General features: G+C 40.8%; 1 protein-coding gene across 4 annotated transcripts in view; it reads right to left on the minus strand.

Annotated features, from left to right (window-relative positions):
• EGF (epidermal growth factor) overlaps window positions 1-22,452 on the minus strand; it is a 92,636-nt gene that overhangs the window by 24,663 nt on the left and 45,521 nt on the right. For all 4 annotated transcript variants that reach the window (XM_047798848.1, XM_047798846.1, XM_047798847.1 and 1 more), the window contains 7 exons: window positions 22,188-22,313; window positions 20,348-20,484; window positions 17,082-17,230; window positions 9,926-10,030; window positions 8,497-8,720; window positions 4,569-4,736; window positions 3,709-3,858 (listed from right to left, as the gene is read on the minus strand). In XM_047798848.1, the coding sequence (XP_047654804.1) occupies window positions 3,709-3,858; window positions 4,569-4,736; window positions 8,497-8,720; window positions 9,926-10,030; window positions 17,082-17,230; window positions 20,348-20,484; window positions 22,188-22,313 (1,059 nt within the window). The remainder of the gene's footprint in view (window positions 1-3,708; window positions 3,859-4,568; window positions 4,737-8,496; window positions 8,721-9,925; window positions 10,031-17,081; window positions 17,231-20,347; window positions 20,485-22,187; window positions 22,314-22,452) is intronic.

A 22,452-nucleotide genomic window follows, 5' to 3' on the forward strand; every position in this document is an offset into this window, starting at 1 on the left:
AGCAAACCCGAGGACGCAGTTTCCATCCCTGGCCTCGCTCAGGGTGTTAAGGATCTGGCATTGCCGTGAGCTGTGGTGTAGGTTGCAGACTCGGCTCGGATCTGGCATTGCTGTGGCTCTGGTGTAGGCCATCAGCTATAGCTCCAATTGTACCCCTAGTCTGGGAACCTCCATATGCCATGCGTGGGGCCCTAAAAAGACGAAAAAAAAAAAAAAGAAAGAAAGAAAGAAAAGGAAAAAGAAATGTGGAAGGGTATAAACAAGCCATAACTTAACATATGCCTGGAATTGATACAACTCCTCAGGACATGAGAAAAATAGATGCCCTAAAATACTAAGCGGGGTCTCGGGATCCCCAGGGTCTCATTGCATGGAGTCCAGAAGATCAAAGCTATTTTCAAAAAAGGCAAATAACTGTGGTATTATTTTCACTGTGCCGACGTTGATACTGATGGGGCAAAAGCAGGGATGAGTGAAAGTGTGCTGCTTTAGTTTGTATCAAGTCATGCTACTGGACATGCTTTCTACTGGTGGACATGTTCCTTGCTGCCACACACACACACACACACACACACACACACGCACGCACGCACGCGCGCGCGCACACACACACACACGCACACACAAACATGCGCGCGCGTGTGCCCACATACAGACACAGCCCATTTTCACCTTTAGGAGCCCATGATGAAACAGTAAAATTATTAATTAAAACAAAATCCTGACCACAGGCTACTTGGCTCTTTAATATTCTGCCTAATGAAATGAGAAGCACACTCAAAAGACTGTTTTCCTGACATTCTGATGACCATCTGGAGGAAAGGCACTTGTGAACTCTCAGAGTTTCAAGCTAAAACTGGCCTCTCTTTTTCATCAAGCATGAGTTTTTACCTTAAAGAATGATGGACAAACTATGTCATTAACATTCAGAGATTTGGCCTTTTCTCAAAAATGAATTAAGTGATGCTATCACTTCCAGGAAAATTAAGTCACAGTGCTTGTTGCCAATAATAAAATTTGAGCTCTAAAGTGCAAAATGGAACTCTGGAAATATTTCCACCACTTTGAGCTTCACACAATCCTGACACTCAAAACTTCTGATGAGTTTGATGTTAATAATTAGTGAATGTGATTATAGGTATATTAATGAGACATTTGGAAGATCTGTATAATTCAATTTTGGGTGGCCAGGCTCAAGGCATACATGGGAAGTTCCTGGGCCAGGGATTGAACCCACACCACAGCAGTGACCTGAGCCCCTGCAGCGACAATGCCAGATCCTTAGCTTGCTGTATCACTAGGAAATTCTAGTCAATCAATATTTTTATTTATTATTTATTTTTTATTTTTTTGTCTTTTCTAGGGCTGTACCCGTGGTATATGCAGGTTCCCAGGCTGGGGTCTAATCAGAGCTGTAGCCGTCGGCCTACACCACAGCCACAACAATGCCAGATCCCGAGCTGCATCTGTGACCTACACCACAGCTCATGGCAACGCCAGATCCTTAACCCACTGAGCAAGGCCAGGGATCGAACCCATAACTTCATGGTTCCTAGTTAACCGCTGAGCCATGATGGGAACTCCAATAAATATTTTTAAATGACCCAAACCTAATGCTACAAAATCATGCATGGCAAAAGACCCACTTAAAGTACAAAACAGGTCACTGGGTTTTAATGAAGCAGAAGACAAAGTTCATTGGCATGGCCTCAAGTTCAACATTGCTATTACCTCCCAAAACACCTACCACCTATCTAGCTCTGATATAATATCAAAAGAAGATATACACAAAAGGCATCTGAAAGGGCTACTAAGCAGTCCTCCCTTTTCCAGCCGCATGTCTGTCTGAGCCAGATTTTCTTTATAGACTTCAACCAAAACAACACAGCAACAGCCTTACCAGAAAGGCAGATGGGAGAAGCTGGCTGCCCCCTTTTAAGCCAGTCATTACAGACGTAAAGGGAATACAATGTCACTCTTCTCGCTACATATTTTCTTGGAAAAATAAAGTTATTTCATTTATTTTCATAAAAATATGTTCACATAGAATCTCATTGTAACTTTAACAGGGATATTAACTTTTTCAGTTTTAATTTCTCTCGCACGCGCTCTTTTTTTTTTTTTCTTTGCTTTTTAGGGCTGCACCCTAAGTTCTGTGGTATATGGAACTTCAATCATTGCTCCAGCTGCCAGTCACAGCCACAGCCGCAGCCACACAAGATCTGAGCTGCATCTGTGACCTACACCACAGCTCACAGCAACACCAGATCCTTAACCCACTGAGCGAACCTGTGTCCTTTTGGATACTAGTTGTGTTCGTAACCTGCTGAGCCACAATGGGAACTCCCTCAGTTTTAATTTCTAATATCATAAATCTTGATAGACAGCCCACACAAACAAAAACTCTTGAGGTTTTCAACCATTTTTTAAGAACATAAAAAGGTTCTGAAACCAAAAAGATTGAGAACTGCAATCCTAAGGCAATAACTAACAGAAAGTTCTGAAAATCCAAAATATCCAATTTAGGTCCATGGGTAAATTAATCTGTCATCTCACGTATACCATGCCTATCTAATAAATACGAATTTTTTAAAACAACTAAACTAAAACTGAAGTGCTCTTTGGTATAAGATATCAAAAGATAAATCCAAATTCACCTTAATTATTTGGATGAACACTCAAGGGAAGCAAATCAGTCCTACTGGTTACATGTTGTATTAGATCTAACTCTTCCTCAAAGTCATGTCTAGTTTTTTTAAATGTGGATCAGGAGTTCCCGTCATGGAGCAGTGGAAACAAATCCGACTAGGAACTATGAGGTTGCGGGTTCAATTCCTGGCCTCGCTCAGTGGGTTAAGGATCCAGCATTGCCGTGAGCTGTGGTGTAGGTTGAAGATGTGGCGCGGATCTGGCATTGCTGTGGCTCTGGCATAGGCCGGCAGCTATAGCTCCGATCAGACCCCTTGCCCAGGAGCTTCCACATGCCATGGGTGCGGCCCTAAAAAGACAAAAGACACACACACACACACACACACACACACACACACACACACACAATGTGGATCACAGCCTTCTCAAGCTGGATTTTCCACACTTGTTTGTTATCCAAAACTTACTTCTTATAAAGGCCTTTGCTTTTCATCTTAAGGCAGTCATGTGGCAGGGGGCTAGTATATGATGACCTCTAAACTTGAGGCCATAAAACTTCTAAAGAAAATGTCTTTGAATACTCCCTGAGTTGGTAGAATACTGCCACTTATTTCCAAGGATGGGTTACTCCATCATAAATGGGGGGCAGGAGCACAGCAACCTAAGACTTTGAATATTATCTTCCATTCATTCCATTTTTTTTGGTCACACCCATGGCATGTGGCTATTCCCAGGCCAGGGATTGAACCCACACCACGACAGTGACCCAAGCCGCTGTAGTAACAATGCCGGACCCTTAACCCAATATGCCACAAGAGAACTCCTTCCATTCATTAATTTTACAGCAAGAGGAGGTCAGTTGAATTTAGTTTTTATTAAAGAGCCCAAACTCATCAGAGGGGGGAAAAAAAAGACAACTTGGTACCCCTAAAAGCAAGAGAGCTTTTAATAATACAAAATATTAAAAATCAAAATATTAAAAATCAGCATAGGAATCCATGTAGAATGATATTCCTGAGCCAAAGTCAGATAATTTAGCCACATAATTTACCATATTACCTGCCAATATCTCTTGGCCATTCAGAGCCAGACACATTTTTCCATCTGGGGCTTTCAGAAAACCTTCGTGACACAAACACTGAGCAGTTCCAAAACTCTCTTTGCAGATATGTTCACAGCCTCCATTTTGGTGTAAGCAGGGATTTGTTCCTAGCAGGGAGAAGACATGCATTCACAGATGGGCTTGGAGCTGAAAAGGATGCTGCCAATGCAAATCACAACATACCACTTTGGGCGAGAGAAACTCTGTATCTAAACGGAGCTTATATCAAGAGCTGTTTCAGAAGAATTCCTATAAAGAGCCACTGGTTCTAAGATAAGCTCAGAATGTTATTCCCTTATGAGTACTTACTGAGTTTAGCCAGTACTTTTCTTCAAGAAGCTATTTGGAAAGATAGGAATCCTATTTCCGCAGTCATCATTGGTCAACCTGGCAAAGGGTGACTGGGAAAGACCAGTTGCTGTGGGACACTAGGTGCCTTTTCCATTTGCTTCCTTACTCCTGGCTGATGTTCACTCCCTGGCACTCTCAGGAGGTAAGGATAGGCTCCTTGGATAGAAGCTTCCACTGCAGGTTTCTAAAGTATTCCCCCCACCCATCCCTGCCCTCATCCTCAGTGCCTTTAACCCAAGAGTCTTTGAAAAGGAGCAATTAAGTAACAGCTGCTCAGGAGATGAGACAATGAGGTTGGAGGGATAAAGCCCAAACTCATTACCCGAGTTTAAACAAAATCCACATCTCAGGAAATCTTAACATCTACCCAAACTAGTGAGAATTACAACACCGCCCCCCCCAACACCTGTCATCAAACAATTAAAACAGTTGTGGATGTCAGCCAAAGAAACCGTGTCCAGTGTACCTGGTTTTGCCAATGGATGAACTACAACCAGTGATGAGGGCTTCAGCATGCTGCCTCGGAGACGTACCCTATTTTTGCCAGTCCTCTTGTTCACCCTTATTACCGATGGCATAGTCCAGTCAGAGAACCACACGTGATCCTCAAACACAGCTACCGCAAATGGGTGACCTGAAAAGTAATTCACATCTATTACATACATCTTGTCTTTGCCATGAATACTTTTAAGAGGACAAGGCTTGAAATGTACACCCAATTCCTACAGGAAACTAACTCTTTAATACAGCTGCCAAGCAAGGTATGAGTTGCTTCCTACACCTGCTTCAAGGAGACTCTAGGTGATGAGAGAAGCCTGCTTTTAGGAGGGGAGCCTGGTGGTATGAAGTCCTAGCACAGCCCACTGTTCCCCAGCCTTCAGAGACGGGGAGAATGTGGGCTGACTGACATAAGACCACCAAGAAGAAGGAGACCAGGGCAGAATCCTGTTCAGTGATTCTTTCACGATTTATAGACAACCTGACTGGGTAAACTGCCCCCTCTGTCTTAGGTCCCTTGTCTTCTGAATGGCAGTACTAAGTAGTAGACTAAATTCTCAGGTTGTAAAGATTTTTAAAAATCTAAGGTAATTGACTACGTCTCCTCGAATTCCCATCTCCACCAACACATTCCCTGCAGTAGACCCCTACCTCCTTTCCTTTCTCTCCTGGTAATTAAAATCAGACCATTGGCTGGGCTCCTGCCTTCTCAGGACCCAGTTCTGTCAATTACTCCATTCATTTGCATTCATTCCCTTCATTTTACCAGCTTCTTTCCCAGGAGCTGATGAATAGCCTCAGGTTTCTCTCATCTCAATTCCCTCATCCCCTTGACCTCACTAGCTTCTTTTTGTCTCTTTCCTTCCCTTCTCAGCCAAGTTTTTGGAAAGTCGTTTATTATCTGCTGCTGCCATTTTCATAGCTACAAGTATCCCTAAGTGGGCTCTTCTAATCCCACCTCAACTAAACCCCCTTCTCCATGCCCTGAAACTGCCCTGATAAGATATTCCTGTAGTTAGCAAGCTGGGAAATGTTTTAATATACTAGCTCAAGTGGTTAGAGGGTAAAGCTAAGGAGCCCTAGGTTTGGAAGCTTTCATCACCTCCAGTCACATTGCCCAGGCCAGTCTTTTTGCAAAGGTGCGGTGCCTTTGGTGGATTAGGGTGAATGTCTCCCTCTACTGGCAGCAAACTCAAACGATTCATTCCGGTGAAAATGAGTCTCCACCTATCATGACTGACCAGGGCCATTATGATTCCTTTCGGTCTCTACTCTTTGTCCCAAATTAAAGCCATAAATGCAGGAAGGGAATTTTTTAGATAGTTTTTTTTTTTTTTTTTACTGTGGTAAAAAACGCATAACACAAAATTTACCATCTTAGCCTAAGACAACGAAGTGTCGGTGGTGTTAATTACACATGCTGTGCGACGAATTTCCAGAATTTTTTTATCTTGCAAAACTGAAAATCCACACCCATTAAACAACTTCCTGTTTCCTCCTCCCCTAGTCTCTGGCAAACACTACACTGCTTTCGGTTTCTATAAGTGTGACTATTCTACATACCTTAAGTAAGTGGAATCATACAGGATTTGTCTTTTGTGACTGGCTACTCAGCGAAATGTCCTCAGGGTTCATCTATGTTGTAGTGTGTGTCTGAATTAGCTTTATATTTTCAACAAAAACTTCCCACTAGATATAATCTTCCTTATTTTTTTGTTTACAGGTGCCACAATTGTGTTTTAAATTAAGAATGAATTCCTTGGAGTTCCCGTTGTGGCTCAGTGGTCAACGAATCCGACTAGGAACCATGAGGTTGTGGGTTCGATCCCTGGCCTTGCTCAGTGAGTTACGGATCCGGCGTTGCTGTGAGCTGCGGTGTAGGTCGCAGATACGGCTCGGGATCTGGCATTGCTGTGGCTGTGGTGTAGGCCAGCGGCTACAGCTCCGATTCGACCCCTAGCCTGGGAATCTCCATATGCTGCGGGAGCGGCACTAGAAAAGGCAAAAAGACAAAATTAAAAATAAAAAATAAATTAAAAAGGAATGAATTCTTTCAATCTTTGCATTAAAAATCCTGAATGAGCAGTTGAGGTGCCACCACTTATATACCAGTAGGTGGCACAATAATAATGGGAATGGCTACTTAGTTTCATACCAATCTGCTTATATTTCACAGGATGTTGCATTAGTGATAGATTACAGCAGTACAAATTATTTACAAAATATCTGCTATGCGTTTTGGTTTAGAATATGGTGTCTTTACATTCTAGTTGGGAATTTTCAACCCTTTATTATTTCATGTATCAAAGCTATAATTTTACTTTTTTTTGAGTGAGGTTTTTTGTTTGCTTGGGTTTTTTTGTTTTGTTTTGTTTTTTGTTTGCTTGGGTTTGTTTGTTTGTTTGTTTGTTTGTTTTGTTTTGTTTTAGTGCTCCCTGGCATGTGGAATTTCCCAGGCCAGGGACTGAACCTGCACCGCAAGCAGCCTGGATCCTTAGACCACCGCACCACAAGGGAACTTCCTGAGTGAGGTATTTTTTTTAACAGTGTGTGTCTCCCCCACTAAATTCTATGACTTCATAGGAACCACATGTTTTACTCTCCACTGTATCTCCACTTCCTGTAATGATTCAATGAATATCTGTGAGGCACATAGATGGTAAAGTCTGTGGTTATACAGAAGCTTATGACTTACTGTGAAGTATGTCAATTTTCAAAGAAGCTTGGAAGTATGTAAAATTTTAAATTTTATATTTATCCTCATCTATTTAATATATGAGACAAATCTAGAAATCCATTACCAAAGAGAAAGGGCAAAATCAATATCTTACATGAATTATTAGCTTATCTTCTTCCTAAGAGAGACCGTGTTTTTTCATCTTCCCAATCAACCAGTTCCTAAATTCCTGAAGCATCTTTAACATCTTCCTGGCCTGCATTTCAACATCTAATCTGCTACCAAATCCTCTCAGCTTTTCATCCATGGTGATTTTTTTTTTTTTAATATGCTAATCCTCCATTCTCCTTTTAAATGGCAATGTTCTAGCTCAGGCCTTTATTAACTGTTGACTGAACAATTGTCATAACCTCCTATTCGTTTCCTTCGCTCCAAATTCCAATCCAATCCTTATACTGTTGCTTAAGTGGTTAGCTTGATATACCAATATTATCAGATACATTTCTTGCTTAAGAATATGCAATGGCTCCCCAGTACCTTCAGAATTCATTTCAGTTAACATATTCTGGCAGTACTAACTAACATACAAAGACCAATTTCTGCAGCCTTATTTCCAATGATTATGTCTTATCACCATCTATTTACCACATGGCTCAGTTCACACAGTCTTTGCAAGATTCCCTGAATCAAAATGAAGTTCCCACTGCTATATAATCTCATTAACCATTTGTACTTCTCTTTTTAACAGTTAGCATAGACTACAGTATCTGGAAAATATTTACAAAAATACATGACACCCCATGCAATATCAAAAAATAGAAGAGAAAACTGTTTTTATTAATCCTTGCACATGAGTGGCTAAAGGTGATACTGTCACTTGTGAAAATGACATTTCATAAGTCATAAGCCAAAATAACAGCTGAACAAATTTTTATACCTAGAGAAGTTTTAAAATGTTTAATATTTTCATTCTGATTTTAAGAACCCCTGGCAAAGAGAAATGGTTATACATCAGTATTTTTTACCCAATATTCCAATGTTACAGTACTCTTCATAGCTCAGAAATACCTGGAGAAATCTGTTAGTCTATTGTTCTCTATTTCTTTCTCACCATATGTTTAAGGGTGTATGTGTGTTGGAGGGAGGGAGGGAGTGTGTATGTATAAACATATTTTGTAAAACATTAAGTTGAAAAAAATCACCCATCCCAAAGCCTCACCTACATCGTTCTGGGCAAGTCTCTGGCGTCTCGAACCATCCAGATTGGACATTTCAATCACAGACTGCTTGGCATCGCACCAATACAACTTGTCAGTTAAGTAATCAATTGTTATTCCGCTGGGCCAGACCAGATCCGAGCTGGCTATAACCCGTCGGTCAATGCCTTGAAGGGATGAACTTTCAATTCGTGGATTAGTCCCCATATCAGTCCAGAATAACCTCCTTTAATTAAGGAAGCATACAACAAATAAAATTTGCAAGGAAAAAATTCTTTTATTTCATTATTAAAAATGTCAATGTAAATCACTTTAGGATAAACTAAAATAGTACAAGGAAGAGAGAAAGCACAGCACTGTATGTTGGACAAATTATTTTCAAAAGCAAAAAATTACCTTCTCTATGTGTAACAGCTTGGACAGAAAATGCTGAATTAAAGCTCAAATCATTGGATAAAAAGGAATTATTCATTTTAAAAAGTGTAATGTAATCAAAAGTGTTTGAGTACATATTCTCAGTGTTTCATGCTGCAAAAAGCAGTAGAATCTTGCTAGCCTGTCCCTCTGCTATGCATGTAGAAACCTCATGGAATATGTAAAATTACAACATAAAGGGAAGAACATATTTATCTAGTATCCATTTTTATATGATATACTTAGGTCACTCGGTCAATTTTAAGTCCCGTAAATCAGGCACATTTTTTGAGTTCAATATGGTTCAATATCTTTTCACTGGCTTGTCTAGAGATAGTTACATTCTCACTGTTTTAATCACATGGCTGACTGAAAATTAATTATCAATTGTACCAGCTTATTATTTCCCATAGATCATCATAAAATCTCCGTTATAGATAAAATAGGGTTAGTTTCTATCCTTGATTGTTCACTGGGAAAGAATTAATTCTTCTCTTTAAATCTCTAAATCTAAACCAACATCTGTCACTAATTCACAATTAACAACACGGAGACTTCTAATCTTTCACAATTTCTCTTTCCTCTTGTCTAAATCTAGGGATGACCTATTACTTGAACTCGTGATTTTTCTTTAGTTCATTAGCCATGCAACCCAAACATCATCCTCTCTCGGGAAACAATAGTTTTTTAAAAAGTACACAGTGTAATGGGCTGAGGCCTCATGGTTAGTGAATCAAAACTCAACTTCTTTTCAAAAAGAAATTGAATTTGCTTAAAATGAAAGCGTATCTGAACAATAAAATTTTATACAAGAATTAAAAAATCCAAAGACATTAAAAGGATGAGGAAGTCATGCTAGCCATATCATCTCTGAACATTTGAACAAATCTCATGGATTTTCTTGGTTTCTATGTCACCGGCCACTGAGGTCTTAAGACAAATTCTGGACACTAGCACATCACACGAGAACAGTCCTATGACTTCTGCAGAAAGGGGTTTATTCTCACCAATACTTACTTGGCCACTGGATGAACAGCAATTCCTCGTGGCTGAGAGATGTCTTCCTTAATGACTACTTCGCGGTATTTTCCATTTAAATCACTCCCTTCAATGAGAGATCTCCTACAATGCAGGTAAATATAAAGGGGCTTGTTAAATCCACTTTACTTTTTAAACAAAAATAGTTGTTTCCCTGAAAAGCAAAGACAGGCATTCTAAACAACCCCTATCGCGCACACACATGCACAGGCGCACACATTCTCACACAAAAGTCAGGACTAACACACCCACAAATTCTATTGCCTTTTTTTTTTTTTAACCCAGTGCTTTAATTAGTTTCCCAGTATTTATCCCAAGCAATTAAAATACACAGTGAAAGGATAAGGTTAGAAGGGACTGTGTCAGTGGCTTGGAAGGGATAAAATCAGGAAGTGTAAAAACTACCACCCCTTTCTCTTCACCACGTCCCAGCTCCTGCTGAAACCAATAAAAGCCAGACGAGCCACCAGCCTCAAGGCCACAGATCGCAGGAAGGAAGGAGAGCAGGCCCCTGAGGGCTGCAGAGACAGCCAGCACGGGGACAGTGGAGGGAGAGGTATAGTGACGATAATTTCCTTCCCTGTGATTCTAACACAAATGGGAGTACTGAAATATTCCTTGCTGCTCTTTACATTAAAAACTAATAGTGACTCTCTGGAATCTGGCAAGGAAGAAAATTCCTGTTGTCTAATTTTTCCACGTATTTGTCCAACAAATCTTTATGATAAAATAAACATTTGCTAAGCACCTATTGGGTGTTAGGGATTGGCCTAAGCACTGGAGCTGCAATAGTGAAAAAAACCCAGCTCTGTCTTTAAAGGGCTTATAGATCAGCAGGGGTGGAGGTGGCGGGGGCGGGAAGGGAGAAGAGAGGAAATTAGGAAACAGAGAGTGTAAAGAATGTAACTGCAGGAGTTCCCCTTGTGGCGCAGTGGTTAACAAATTCGACTAGGAACCATGAGTTTGTGGATTTGATCCCTCAGTGGATTAGGCATCTGGCATTGCCATGAGCTGTGGTGTAGGCCACAGATGCGGTTTGGATCCCATGTTGCTGTGGCTGTGGTGTAGGCCGGTGGCTACAGCTCCAATTAGACCCCTAGCCTGGGAACCTCCATATGCCGTGGGTGCGGCCCTAAAAAGAAAGAAAGAAAAAAAAAAGTATGTAACTGCAGACTCTGGGCAGGTGCCTTGTTGGATTGCACCAGGAGCCTTCTGGGCTTCCAGCCCCAGCAGCTTCCTGGAGCAGACAGGACCACAAGCAGAGAGGATTAAAAAGAACCTCCCTTCCCTACCACGTGCAGCCTGCTCACCCTGTGTTCCTACCACAAACTAGAAAGTACAACTATCTCTAATTCATTCAACAAACATTTGGGAAAGCCTGCCCCTTGCTCTTGCCCAGAAGTACAAGGCAGGACCATTCCCTCCTCCCTGACCCACAAAACACTAAGGACATCTTCTCCAGGTGGCTTTTTTGAGTGCCCTTCTGAGCACTGGGGCAAAGTCTTGGTCTAGTCTTCCTCAGGGGCCATATGCAGGAGGAAAAAAAAAGGTAAAATTGGCTCAGGGCCAGGGCTGGGTCAGGGACACTTTGCAAACTACCAACTCAGGGCAGTGGATAATTTGAAGCCATTTATACTCCAGTGCCACGTTTTTGTTTGTTTTCCCATGTGTTTTTTAGGGCCGCAATTGCAACATATGGAAGTTCCCAGGCTAGGGGTCAAATTGGAGCTGCGGCTGCCGGCCTACAGGGGATCCAAGCTGCGCCTGCAACCTACACCACAGCTCACAGCATCCACTGAGTGAGGCCAGGGCTCAAACCTGCATCCTCATGGGTACTAATCGGGTTTGCTACTGCTGAGCCACAATGGGAACTCCTCCTCCAGTGCTGCTTTTTTTTTTGTCTTTTTACTATTTCTTTGGGCCGCTCCCGCGGCATATGGAGGTTCCCAGGCTAGGGGTCGAATCAGAGCTGTAGCCACTGGCCTACGCCAGAGCCACAGCAACGCGGGATCCGGGCCGCACAACTCACGGCAACGCTGGATCGTTAACCCACTGAGCAAGGGCAGGGACCGAACCCGCAACCTCATGGTTCCTAGTCGGATTCGTTAACCACTGCGCCATGACGGGAACTCCCAGTGCTGCTTTTGAAAGATAATTTCATTGCCAGATGAAGTGGTTGTAGGAAGGCTACTGCTGGGTGGAAGGAATTTCTGAACTCGATGTGTCAAATTCACTCAGTCACAGCAGTCACTGTGCCTGTTCCCCGTGGTGCCGGGGAAGGAATTCTGAGGCCACTTGCTCGTGACCAGGGTAGAAAAAACTGTCAGTTCTGATCTCACTGTTAGCTCATTTCTAAACACTCACTGTTTGGAGCAGGAATGAGGTGATGAGAATCGAGACCGACATAAACTCCTGACTCTGGAGCTGTCTCAGAGAAGGAGTCCTGGAAATGACTCTCCAAGCTCCCCAAGGGGGTCATCCTGCAACACAACTCCTAGATTCAGCCAGAAAGCACATCTCCAACTCTAGCGCTGGGAAAGCAAAGGCAAGGACGGACCTTTGGGCGCACATGAGTTCAAGTGTGACCCTTAGTCTAGAAGAACATCGGCATCATATATTCGTTATCTAATTGGTCTCAATGCCTTTGGGATCCTCTAAAACTCACCCTATTTCCAGAACTGTCCACTCAGAACCTGAAAGAGTGATTTTTACCTTATGATTGTTTTTGTTACCTCAAAAGTGTGAGCAAACAGAAGTCTTATATTGTCTCCCTCTCGATTTTTTTTTTAACTCAGCATTTGGCTTTAGGAATCAGGATTCCTTAGCACTAAATAATAGCATTGTCACCGGAATTACCCTTTGCTTCCTTCCTACAGTTAGATGTTAATTTGAATCTGTCTTTTCCTAAGCCAATATAAACTATAAGCATCCATTCTGTTTCTTTTACAAGGTTAAGACTTACCGTATAATATAATATCACAAGCTTGGAATCCCAGTTATTTAAATCCAATTTCTAGCTAATATTAAGGTTTTCAAACTAGAAACCTCTCATTTCCAGACAAATGAAAGGTTTCCTCTTAGCAGCTGCCTTTAGAGGGAAGGGGACTTGAGAAGGGCTTGTTATTACTCAAGTCAATGAACTAGAGAATTTGAGGTCTGATCCTACAGGATACGGTGGTGCCTGCCTATCTCTGGAGGCATTGCCTCAGCAGTAGGTACTATGGTGCTATTAATCAAACACTTAAAATTAGAGGTGCTGTGAGAATGCGGGAAATATGAGGACACCCAGCATTCTTAGAAGGGCCGAGAGCGGCTGACATCTGCTGTCCTGATCCACGTTCCTGAGAACAGCAGGGTACAAGCTCTGTTATTACGCACAGGTAATATTTTAAATGTCCCTTTAAGTAGGTTTAATACAGAGAAGGCTGTTATGATGATTTTTACCATTATTAAAACTGAAGTTGATTTTCACTTGTTATATGATGCTGGGTCAAGCACATTTAGTCAACTCTGGTGGTTGGATGCAGTATGTACCTGTGATTACTAAAAGCATAAGCTTTGGAAATGGTCATTCTTGAGTTTAAATTCCAGACCTAGTACTTGCTGGTTACTTAACCTTGGGAAAGTTATTTTACCTCTTTAATTTTATTTATTTTATTTTATTTTATTTTATTTTATTTTCTTGGTATGACTGCACCCATGGCATATGGAAGTTCCACAGAGACACAGCTGTGACCTCTGCCACAACTCTGGCAATGCCAGATCCCTTAACCCACTCCATGGGGTCCGAGACTGAACCCATGCCTCCACATCAACCTGAGCTGCTGCCATTAGATTCTTAACCCACTGCACCACAGCAGGAACTCCCGATTCTCAATTTTTTAACCTTTAAGCTGGGGATAATAAAACTTATCTTCTGGGGGAGTCCATAGGGATATAAAGCTCTTAGTGCAATATCTGATGTACTTTGGTTCTTCCATAAGTGAATAAATACCCAGGGAATAAAGGAATGCAGGTATGGTTAAATGAATGAACAAATACATGAATTAATCAAAAGATACTCACTCTGGATATAGAAATGGTATATTATGGATAACTGGGCACTGCAGCATACATCTGGCTCATGTTTAAAAGCCCATTGGTTTCCCGTGGGTTATCCAGACTGATAGAGATTTTCTGGGACATAGAAAGTCTGTTCTCAAGCACATAAACCCACTCCCTGGAACTTCTTCCTCTATGTTGGGACCACTGATTGCAGAGGTGAAACCCACATGAATTCTCCCTTCTTTGACATGAACATGGTTGGAGAGGTGCCCGAGGTTCAGGCTGGCCACCACATCCCTCCATGGCTTTTCCTCTGAGAAAGCCCTCCGGAGCCCGGGCTCTCTAACTCTCTCTTATCAGGTACTCTGTGATGGGCTCCTTCTGGCCCACAAGCAGGAATGGGCTCTCTTTAGCACACAGAGGGTTGTAGCCACTTCCTTCTGCCCCTCCTCCCACCCTGATGGTTCCTGAGACTCACACAGGCCACCCTCCCCACCCAAGTGCAGCAGCCTTTCCTGCAGCCCCAAGCAGGAAACCCAGAGGACGAACACACTATAACTTTCTCCGGTTCTGTTGTCTCCCCATCAAAGGGAAAGGTGTTCTCTTCTCCCAGCCCATGAGGACTCTCCTCACACCTCCAGCTGAAGCTCTCCTTTGTGCTCTCTTAACCAAGAGCCAGCATGTGCGTTCGAGCAAGACTTGTCACTTGAATGTGGTGCAACCTTGAATAAATCACTTAGCCTTTTTTTTTGGTTTTTAGGGGTGCACCTGAGGCATATGGAGGTTCCCGGGTTCCCAGGCTAGGGGTCGAATAGCAGCTACAACTGCTGGCCTACACCACAGCCACAGCCACACAGGATCCGAACCACATCTGCAACTTACACCACAGCTCACGGCAATGCCAGATCCCCAACCCACTGAGCAAGGCCAGGGATGGAACCCACATCCCTCATGGATCCTACTCGGGTTTGTTAACTGCTGAGCCAAGAAGGGAAATCCTGATTTTTACCATTCCTTTACTGAATATTACATTATACTAAATTATTTTTGGAAAAGGAATGAGGGGCAACCTCTGAACTGATAAAGGCACCAAGGAGTGGCCTCCCCACCCTCGTAATCTCCACGAGCCCCTCGGAGACAACCTCGAACTCCAAATAGCTCAGGAAAAACAAAGTCCTTAACTTGTCAAAACCTCTCCAAGACCTGGACCCTATTTCTCAGCAATCTGATTGGGACTGCTGCCCCTTAAACCCCGCCCCAGAAAACCACATCTCTACACCTCTACTTGATAACACACACACACACACACAAATGATTCTAAAATTACGCGACCATATATTCCTAATTATGCCAAAATCCAAGGGGAAAAAAAGCAGATATTTTGATGAGATCAACATTAAAAATGTTCTGAGTACCATAAAGAAGAATGTTATAATGAATGAAGTTTTCTTGTTATTTATTTATTTATTCATTCACATTCATTCACCAAGGAATGAATACATTCCTGTTAGGAAATGTTAGCTTGCAAATATAGAAAACCCAATTCAAATTAGCTTAATGAGCAAAAGGATTTATTGGCTTATTTAACTGGAATGCCCAGACAAAGAGCAGACTTTAGGAGTGATTTTGTGTGTGTATGTGTGTGTTTGCCATTTCTTGGGCTGCTCCCGCAGCATATGGAGGTTCCCAGGCTAGGGGTCGAATCAGAGCTGTAGCCACCAACCTACGCCACAGCCACAGCAACACGGGATCTGAGCTGCATCTGCAAACTACACCACAGCTCATGGCAATGCCGGATCCTTAACGCACTGAGCAAGGCCAGGGATGGAACCCACAACCTCATGGTTCCTAGTCAGATTTGTTAACCACTGAGCCACGATGGGAACTCCAGGGGCAAGGGGGTTGATTATTTTTTTCAGTAGGTCAACAATGTGCTTCTCTCCATAGAGGTTATGATTTTTGTCTTCATACTGGCTAAGTGTCCAGAGAAGTTTTAGATTCCTATCCTCAAGCAAGGCGAGTTCTTTTTAAAAAGAATTTTTTTTAAATTATGGTTGATTTACACTGTTCTGTAATTTTCTGCTGCACAGCAAAGTGATGCAGTTATACATAAACATATATATTTTTTCCCATATTATATTCTATCATGTTCTGTCACAAGTGATTGGATATAGTTCCCTGTGCTATACAGCAGGACCTCATTGCTTCTCCATTCTTTTTTTTAGGGCTGCACCCATGGCACATGGAAGTTCCCAGGCTAGGGGTCAAACTGGAGCTGTACTGCTGGTCTATGCTACAGCCACAGCAATGCCAGATCTGAGCCATGTCTGCAACATACACCACAGCTCATGGCAACGCCAGATCCTTAACCCACTGAGCGAGGCCAGGGATTGAACCCACGACCTCATGGTTCCTAGTCAGATTTGTTTCTGCTGCACCACGACCAGAACACCCACTTAGCCCTTCTGAGCCTTAGTTTCCCCATCTGTAAAATGAAGGGGAAGTTGATTGCTGAAGCCCCTTCCAGAGCACGTTCCGGTAGTGTCCACCCTTCATTTGGCAATTGTTTATGCATGGCCTCATGACATGTCTTGTGCTGAGATTTAAACCAAGCGCCTGCATTAGTCTTTTCTGTGTATGTGCACCCTCTCTCCCTAGCTAAAGTCTAAGCACACTGGAAACGTGGGGCACTCCTCGTGCTCCCTTGTATCTCCCATGCTACACAGGAGAGAGCATGATTCAGAGCAGCTGCTCAGAGAATGTTCATTGATTGTATCTAGATAGGTTTTGCATTTCTCTGATTAAAACAGCCCAAAGTGCAAAAACATCTGTTACTTTCTTGGTCCTCAGAATTCGCCGATGGATACAGATCTTGATGAAAGACACCCATCTTGATGAAAGGAGGACTGTCAGGCTTGGTGGAGAGGAGGGGGTGGAGGGACCATGGACAGCACTGGGGGCATCTTTTCTCTGATCCCAGCCAGGTGCTCAGCAATACTTTCCTGTGTTCAAAGTGGAGGATGAAGCCAGCTGTATGACCTAGTCCATCACTCCCCTCCCATGTGGCTTAAAACTGAAAGAGGAAACATACCCTCTGTCTGTCCAATAGAATCTACGGCCAATCCAGTCTATGGCAAGACCTTCTGGCACATCGACTGCTTCCTCAAAAAGCCTTTCTCGCTGGGAACCATCCATATTAGCTCTCTCTATCCATTTCAGGGCTGTATGGGCAAAGTATACCTACAGAAGAGAACATACACATTTCAGTCCGATTTATTTAAAAACTTAACGTGTGTCAGTAAATTTTTTTTTTTTTTTTTTGCTTTTTAGGGCATATGGAAGTTCCCAGGCTAGGGGCTGAATTGGAGCTGCAGCTGCTGGCCTACACCACAGCCACAGCAATTCAAGATCCGAGCCTTGTCTGTGACTTACACAACAGCTCGTAGCAATGCCGGATCCTTAACCCACTGAGTGAGGCCAGGGATTGAACCTGTATCCTCATGGATACTAGTTGTGTTCGTTAACCTCCGAGCCACGACAGGAACTCTGGGTTAGTGAATCTTTATATTGTACAGCATAATCACGAAGAGCTTGGCTTTGGAACTGAGCACCCACTGCTGTTTCCCAGATATGCATACACTTAAACAAGGTTCTTAATGTCTCAGAAGCTTAGCTTTCTCTCTGGTAAAATGGGGATAATACTACCAAGTACATTAGTTTTATATATATACATATATATATCTCCTTAGCCTTGTGCCTGGTGCATATTTCTATTGCTACAGGTTATTTGTTGATCTTTGCTCATTGGCCAATAACAAAGCCATTTTACTTGAACTCTGATGGCTTCTACAGCCTGAAAGGTAGCAAAGATGAGCAAGTTACTGGTGGCTACAAGCTGGGCTTTATCTTCTACTGCTTGATCCACAGGACTCCACTACTCTGCAGGTCAAGAGACAGGTTCTTCTTCCAGTTTTGACACTTATTTGTTTGATTGACTTGGTTGAGTCATTTTTATTTATTTTTAATTGAAGTATAATTGATGTACAATTATGTCTATAACTATGTCACAATTTTTAAAGGTTACACCATATTTATCATTCTAAAATATTGGCTATGTGCCTTGTGTTGTACAGTATATCCTTGTAGCTTATTTTACACATCATAGTTTGTACCTCTTAATCCTCTCTCTCACCTCACCCCTCCCTACCAGTAACTACTAGTTTGTTCTCTAAATCTCTTAGTCTGCTTCTTTTTTGTTTTATTCACTAGTTTGCTGTGTTATTTAGATTCCACATATAAGTGATATCATACAGTATTTGTTTTCCTCTCTCTGGCTCATTTCACTTAGCATAATACTCTCCATGTCCATCCATACTGCTTCAAATGGCAAAATTTCATTCTTTTTTATGGCTGAGTAGTATTCCATTGTGTGGGGGGGAGCACATCTTCTTTATCCATTTATATGTTGATGGACACTTCAGTTGCTTCCATATCTTGGAAATTGTAGATAATGTTACTATGTACATTGGAGTGCATGTATCTTTTTGAATTAGTGTTTTGGGGTTTTATGGATATATATTCAGGAGTAGAATTGCTATGTCATATTGTTGGGTCTACTTTTAGTTTTTGAGAAGCCTCCAGACTGTCTTCCATAGTAGCTACACCAATTTATATTCCTAATAACAGTGTACATGGTTAAGTCATTTAACCTCGATTTTCCTAACTATAAAAATGATGAAGTCAGAATAGATTTCGCTAAGGTTTCTTTCATCTCTAACCATATATAATTTCATTTTATCCAGCAGTACATGTCTAGCAGGTGCAAAGTTCTTTTTCAGTCTAGAATGCAGACTCTCAAAGAAGTATAAGACTAAAAAAGCTTCTGTGGGTTAGTTGACAATTTAATGATAGCATTTGTGGAATATTAACTGTGAGTACATATATGTACATTAACTTATCATCAATAATGAGAATATTCATGAAATTATAAATAATAGGCTATTGTATCTCTGGATAAAATAGAAATGATTCCATTTCATAATCCAAAAATGGTTCTTCTCATATTAAAAAAACCACTCTGCTTATAAAACTCAAATGTGTCCACAAATCACCTGGAAACCTTGTTAAAATGCAGATTCTAATTCATTGGTCAGGGTGGAACCTGAGAATCTGCAGTTCTAACCAACTCCAGATGATGTTTATGCCACTTAACCAAGGACTACAGTTTGAGAAGGAAGAAAATGAGAACACTGACTGGAGATATAAAAAGCCATGAATAAGCCAAATGACTTAAAGTTCATTCTAGGTCTTCTTTTCACCTGGTTGTAAAAAATTCTGACTGTGTGGGAAAAAACTAATTCGGTAATAAATGAATCTTGAACTGATTCTATTAATTTTTTTCCCTGTTAATGTAATTCTTCTGCATAGTCACATTGATTCAGTTCAAGAAAAGAAAGAATTGTTTGCTAATGTTTAATTACAAAACTTCAATTTGCAAAAATAGTTATATTTGGCTGCTAATCCCTACCAATTAAACACAGAATCAATTTTTATCACTCTTTTGGCCATTTACCAGGATGCTTCAAATTAGGAAGATACAAAAACACAAAGTTTAAAATTCTAGCAATTAAAGCACTATCTAGTAATAACTAAATCACTACAGAGAGAGATTAATAACTAAGTAACTTTATAATTATTGGGTGATTCATCTCCAGAATATACTGTAACGTATCATTTCAGGCACATTCTAACCTGGCACAAAATAACTAAGAATGTCAAGATCAAATCGTCAATTGGTTGGGTTGATAACGTAGAAATTCTAATGTTAATACAAAATTTCATGTAAAATTATTATGTAAATAGCATTGTGTTAGACTGTTGTTCACATATGAGCCTTAATTTATGCTTCTTGATTTTCATGGTTAGAGGTCACTGAGTTCCCTCCCTTAATGACATGTATTAAATGCAAATTAGAAACCTATACTTCCTATGCCACACTCCAACCTCCTACTTCTCTCACTAACACAAGCAAATAAAAACCTATTTATGGCCATCTCCCTGTGCGTATGACACTGCATTAACCTCCCATTCTCATCTTTAAAGGGGAAACTGAACTTCAGATCCTGTTGAATCATTCCCAATTAAATGGCTCAATAAAAGGATAGAGTTACAGTAACAGAGACCTACTTAAAATTTTCTCAAAAAATGCATGCTTCAGTGTCTACCTTTAAATTTTTCTTTGCCTAATTGTTCTGAGCTTAGCAGAGGATTTTCAAGTAGCCCATTTCATCAGTGGGATAAAATCCTCTACTTTGTCTTTAAAGCACAGTCATCTCTGTTCAACTAGCAAAACCATACCTTATTTTCCACAGGGTCATGATCTAGGGCCAAAACCATTCCTATTTGCTGGTTGAGCAGAGTTTCATAATCTGTTCCGTCAAAATGCATGTGTCGAATGTCTTGAGAATTGGCAAACAGCAAAAACGGTGGTGGTCCTGATAACCAAATTCAAACATGGCTGCTTTTAAAATACACCTTGAACCCAAAAGACACTTCTGACTCTTCCCATTCATTGCACCTCATTCCTTAATTTCTGCAGTATTTGTTTTCTTAATTTCCCAACAGTATGGTGTAGGTAAAGACAGGCAAGAAGACATCTTTTCCATGAGGTGACATATGGCCAGAATTTCATCAGTGGATTCCTCCCTGTCTAGGTGTGTGCTTTTAAAATGCAAATCACTTATTGAAAGAGCCAGTATTAAGTAACAAATATCATAGCTAAATGATGTAAGTCTTATGTTGTCATTTCCTTGATCCATGCATATTGAAACATTAATATCAGCAGATAATATTAATTCATGTCCAAGTAAATACCTTACTCTGGTCTGTGTTAATTTTTTTTTCAAGTAGCAAGTCCTGATTTATTTGATACATAATCAGGTATAGAAAACCAGAAATAAAATCAAACTTTCACCCAGAACCAACAGAAAATGCCTTGAAAGTAACTAATGCAAAACAAAAACAAAACTAAGCAGAATCTTTTCAATCATTTTGTAATATGTTTGGTATAAGAAAATGATACTTTTTGGTTTAAAAAGAAAAAAAGGAAATGGAGAATAAAAATTGCTGTTGTACCTAAGCACCTTAATTCGATAAAATGAACATGCCCTGTCCACTCAGTAGAAAAGTTGGCCATTTTCTTTCGCCCTGCCTTTATGTCTACTATGCAACTTTCCGTTCTTAATGTGCCTTCTAGTGTGAACTCTCATACAAATGAGACAATACCCTGAGCAGCCAACAGAGTGGTACCCCATGAGGTGGTGAACTCCTCGAAATTTGGAACTGTATTTCTGGTCTCTGCATTCACTGCGACGAGAATATTCTGGCATACTGAAGAAACTGAGTAAATGCTTATTAAAGAAAAGAATGGATTCTTTTATCAGCATACTAGTGGGTTGGTTCAGGCTGTCAGTCTCCTAAACAATCTCCTGGAGAACAAATGACATGGCCTGTGTACGTTTGAAATGGAGGTATGATTCCGTACATTAATAACAAGACCCCTGATAGTTTTCAGATTATGCTGTATTAACTAAGGCCTGAGCATTTAAGAGTATTGGGGTATAAAGGCAAGTTCTGCAGGCTCATCATTATGTTGTCCTAGATTACAAGCGTAATGAAGCTCAGGAGAGGTTAAATCAATTTGGTATAAATTTAGGAGGTCCAAGGCTATTGAAGGACACAAGGGATGTAATATTAGAAGATGAAAAAATAATTGAAACACACAACTTCATATGAAATTTTGTCACAAAAAGGACAGAACTTGTCAAAGTATTATGATTATTACATTTGCTGGAGAGATTAAAATCAAATCAATCGACAAATATTTATTAAATGCCTCAACTATAAAGCATTTTAGGACTATTCTGGTTATGACTTTCATATATACTGGAATGCTGTACTTGATATTATAGCAAATCTTTGCTTAATGCCAATTAACTTCAAAATATTCCTCAAACACATAATTATTATGTATATAATAATTTATGTTATTTATATTTAAAATGTGATTTGTTTTCCATTTCTAAAATATCAGACTTTTTATGCAGAAGCCAAAAGCAATGTAACACTTTCTAAATAAAATGTTGTTTTTCCACATAATTTTTTGCAGAGAGGCAGTTTCACATGTTCATGCACTAACCTGAAGCTCTACAGCTCTTTTTGTCCAACTGTAGGTCATACCCAGGAAAGCAGCCACATTCCCAGGTTACTGGACTGAGAGGAAGGCAGAGCTGGCTGCACCCACCATTATCAGGTGACGAACAGCCTAAAAGAATAATTGCTTGGTAAAGATACTAGGTCATTCAAATATAGATCAATTTTTCATCAAAATATATGTTGATTTTTTAGAACCATTTCTACAATCATTCATACGGCCACCATCAGAGATTAGGAGGCAAATGCCA

This window comes from Phacochoerus africanus, chromosome 10, assembly GCF_016906955.1.
Source record: "Phacochoerus africanus isolate WHEZ1 chromosome 10, ROS_Pafr_v1, whole genome shotgun sequence".
NCBI classification, from domain to species: domain Eukaryota; kingdom Metazoa; phylum Chordata; class Mammalia; order Artiodactyla; family Suidae; genus Phacochoerus; species Phacochoerus africanus.